The sequence below is a fragment of the Cynara cardunculus genome (genome assembly GCF_001531365.2).
Source record: "Cynara cardunculus var. scolymus isolate 2C chromosome LG 7, CcrdV1, whole genome shotgun sequence".
Taxonomy (NCBI): Eukaryota; Viridiplantae; Streptophyta; class Magnoliopsida; order Asterales; family Asteraceae; genus Cynara; species Cynara cardunculus.
The window spans coordinates 11048236-11052816 of NC_037534.1; the positions used below are offsets into that span (position 1 = coordinate 11048236).

Sequence of the window (4581 nt, forward strand, 5' to 3'; positions counted from 1 at the left end):
CCTAATTATATTTTAGATTTTTTATATTTAAAATGAGATGTTTATCCTGTATTTGATTGTGTTTATCTGCAGTTAGTTACACGAATTCAGATATGGAGATTTAATAAGTTGTATCTACGCATAATTTACTTGTAATCTTGAGTTTTAAGTAATATGCATTAATAAACAGTACTTTACGCATAAAAAATGGTTTTTAAAAGTTTTTGTCAAATGATATATAGAATATTTTTTTTATATATAATTTAATTTAAATTTAATAATAAAACCATTTATTTTTGGTTTAATATCATAAATTTATAAAGATAATAATTAAGTATTCTGTTAGAATTTAATGATTATACTAATTATATTTTAGATTTTTATATTTAAAATGAGATGTTTATCCTGTATTTGATTGTGTTTATCTGCAGTTAGTTACACGAATTCAAATATGGGATGAAATCAGATAGAGATGAAATCGTTTAGGGATAAACGAGTTTAAGAGTTTTTAAGAGTTTTAAGAGGTTTTAAGAGTTTTAAGAGTTTTTAAGAGTTTTAGCCAAATGTTTTATAATATAGTATAGATATAGGTTTACTATGCAAAACAATAATTAATTTTTTTTAGATTAGGATTTAAAATATTAATTAATTGGTAATAAATTGCATCCCATTTGTGACCACGATGGACTGCGGTCAAAATCCAACACCTACAACCACACATTACAAAAATGCCCCCGTTAACTTCAATTATTTATTAGCATCCAACCAAACCCACTTTTACTACTCGATCATGGCTAAGATCACTGAGGTTCCTCGTCCTAACCCAACCCAAAAGGCTATCGGTTCATGGGGTTTGAGTCTCGTGCTTTTCCCGTTAGCCATTGTTGGGATAGCGGTGCTTGTTGTGCAGCTCGATACCTATGAGACGGTGGCGTACCCGATGCACGAGCTCGGTGAACCGATGTTTGTTACAGCCCGGGAGAATGTAGGGACCGTTAATTCTGGTTTGGAAAAGATTGGGTCGGGTCAGTTGGTTGGAGCCGAGGATATCGCTTATGAAACGAAGTCCGGGTTGTTGTACACAGGTTGTGAGGACGGGTGGATCAAGCGAGTCAAGTTGACTGACTCAGTGGCTGACTCGGTGGTCGAGAATTGGGTGCACACAGGAGGTCGACCAATTGGGATCGCAATGGATGAATCCGGTGATGTTTTTGTTGCCGATGCTTATAAGGTTTGCGGGTTATTTCATTCAATTCAGTTCAACAAAAAAATAATTACGAAATTAAAGCAAAACTTAATTTTGTTTAATTTATTAAAAAAAGTAATATATATTTTTCTTACTCTTCCGACATTTTCCCACAAAAATTGAATTTGAAAGCGTTATTTAAATATGTCGTAAACCTGAATATAAAACATTATATGCAAATATTTACATTGTAATTAAAAACGTTATATGCAATATCTGTAGACGAATGATTGATTATATACCTACTATTTGTTTGCAGGGTTTGCTTAAGGTAAGTAGCGACGGTAAGTTAGAGTTATTGACACACGAGGCTGAAGGTGTAAAGTTCGGGATGCCTGATGGCGTAGCTGTTGCAAAAAATGGTATGGTTTATTTCACTGACGCGACATATAAATACGATTTTCCTGGAGCGGTGAACGATATTTACGAGGGTAGGCCACATGGTAGACTATTGAGCTATGATCCATCAACGAAAGAAACAAAAGTGCTTGCTCGAGACCTTTACTTTGCTAACGGGGTCGAAATCTCACCAGACCAAGACTTTGTTATATTTTGCGAGACTTTCATGTAAGATTATTGTCTTAACGACTTTCTAATTCAATTATATGATATACCAGCTAATAACCTTCAAATCAACTGAAATTTTCGTGGATTCTTTTTTGTAGTCCACTAACTCAGACTTATAACGAGTTTCAGATTCACAATTCATGGTCAACATGGGTCAATTTCACTTTCGTTTAAGGATTTTTATTATGTTTAACTTGTTAACGTAGGAGGAGGTGTCCTAGATACTACTTACAAGGAGAAAAAAAGGGTTCTATCGATGTTTTTGTTGACAATTTGCCCGGTTTACCTGACAACATACGGTACGATGGAGATGGGCACTACTGGTTGGGAATACCATGGGTAACTTATTTTCCTATGTTATTTGAATACGAATCTTATATATGATTTCATAAATAATGTGTAGAACTATGTATGTGTATGCAGGGCAATTCACTTTTAACGAAATTTATACAAACGTATCCGTTTGCACGCAAGATTCTTGCCTTTATATTTAAGCACCTACATAAGATGCCTGAGTTGATGAAGTTTGGTGGAGTCATCGCTCTGGATTTGGAAGGAAACACGATTAGAGGTTATTATGACGACTCGTGGAAAATGACGACATCAGGGCTCAAGATTGGCGAGCACTTGTATATGGGCTCCATCATAAGACCACACATTCTGCGTCTCAATCTTACTCAAAATCCTCTTCCCGTTACAAGCTCGTGAAGGGCACTATTGTAATAAAGCAAGGGAGGAAAAACAATATCAATATGTTGTATTTTGAATAATGTGTGGAAGGATAAAATACACATAAAGTTCACTTACTGCTACTACCACTCATATATCTTCATATGTTGCAAAATTTTAAAGTTATATGGTTTAATTTAAGGCAATTTTTTTAAACATCTTAACTCCATTGATTATACAAAATGGTAATACTCCCACGAGTTTGCACTACTTTCTTATGACCCACTCGTCTTAAAAATAAACGCAATTTCGTTATGGTAATATACAAGCGAGCCACCTCTTCAGGAACTCTTACGATTTAATTATTTTAAAGCTCAAACTCCTACATAGATATGCACATCTAGCCCAATGATCGACTATGTTGGAGGAACTACAAGCTCGATCCATGCTTTCAAGCCCTATTCAGTTGAACATATTTGATCCAAAAACAGATAAAAACTGAACCAAAAAGAGGTTTGTAGTTAAGACCTGTTTTTAACCCGAATAATTTTGAATTTTGGAACGATTAAGGATTAGTCAAGGATTGAATAATGGCTATTTTTTTATATTGAATAAACTGTCTCGACAATATAAACCCTTAATTCTTGTTCTTTGTTTTTGTTTTCAGTAACCTCGTATTACATTAACAGATAAATAACAAAGCAGTTGTTCTTGTGTTAAATATATTAAGATTAAGCCTTGTTAGATGTTGATAATATCGGTTAGTTTTATGGAGTTCACGTGTGGAGTTCTAACAAATTGTATGTATTCAATAATAATATGTTGTAAACCTGAATATAAAACATTATATGTAAATATTTACGTTGTGACTAAAACCATTACATGCAATATCGTTAGACTAATAATTAAGTATATACCTACTATTTGTTTGCAGGGTTTGCTTATGGTAAGTTAGAGTTATTGACACACGAGGCTGAAGGTGTAAAGTTCGGGCTGCCTGATGGCGTAGTTGTTGCAAAAAATGGTATGGTTTATTTCACTGGCGCGACATATAAATACGACTTTCGTGAAGCATTGAACGACCTTTTGGAGGGTAGGCCACATGGTAGACTATTGAGCCATGATCCATCAACAAAAGTGCTTGTTCAAGACCTTTACTTTGCTAACGGGGTCGAAATCTCACCAGACCAAGACTTTGTTACATTCTGCGAGATCTTCATGTAATATGTCGTCGTAATATCTCTCGAATTCAGTTTTCTTACTCTCACACAACAATGTTCTAACGAAACTGTGGTTATTTTGGTTGATCGTCTAATAACCTTCAAATCAACTTAAACAATAGCGAAAACCTATTATTAAGTTTCATCTGTCATTACGCAAGATTTTAGAAGTTTACGCTTTTATGGAAATTTGCACAGACATATCCATTTGTGCGCAAGTTTTTGGCGTTTACGCTTAAGCACCTACACAGAATGTCGGATATCATGAAATTTGGTGGAGTCATCATCCGAGATTTGGAAGGAAAACCAATTGGGTGCTACTACGATCACTTGGAGAATAACGTCATCAGGGGTCAAGATCAGGGAGCACTAGTTACTTATCTCTATCCCCATTCCCGTCCCCATCCCCGCCGGGGAATATAATCACATCCCTATCCCCAACGGGTAAACGGGGATTTTTTTCCTCGTTTATATAAGTTATTTTGAATTAAATATGTGAGAGACCATACATGTTTAAATATCAAACATTTTCAATAAACTTAAAACCAAAATGAATGTAATTTAATACAAAAAAACCACAACATTATATAAGAATTATAACCTAAAACCAAAAAAATAAATTCAATTTAATCCAAAAAAAACTTAAAGTCACATATACCAAAAGATAATGAGTAATATAAAATCATATCGAGTAATATACAAAACTTATCGAGTAATTGTATTTTGACTTGACATCCAAAATATTACATATTTACATCCAAAAAGTAACAATTTTAGATTCTAAACCTAATTAAGAAATAGAGAATTATAAATTACCGTTTTAGTTGAAATAAATAATATACATATATAAATGTGTGTGTGCATAATTTATTAATATATATATATATATATATATATATA

The 4581-nt window shown here is 33.5% G+C and overlaps 1 protein-coding gene across 1 annotated transcript; it reads left to right on the forward strand.

Moving 5' to 3' along the window:
* Positions 1–769: 769 nt before the first annotated feature.
* Positions 770–2609, forward strand: LOC112515668 (protein STRICTOSIDINE SYNTHASE-LIKE 6-like). The gene is made up of 4 exons (XM_025122576.1): positions 770–1210; positions 1485–1792; positions 1999–2131; positions 2216–2609. The coding sequence occupies exons 1-4, from the start codon at positions 770–772 to the stop codon at positions 2498–2500; spliced, it is 1167 nt and encodes a 388-aa protein (XP_024978344.1). The 3' UTR covers positions 2501–2609.
* Positions 2610–4581: the final 1972 nt, after the last annotated feature.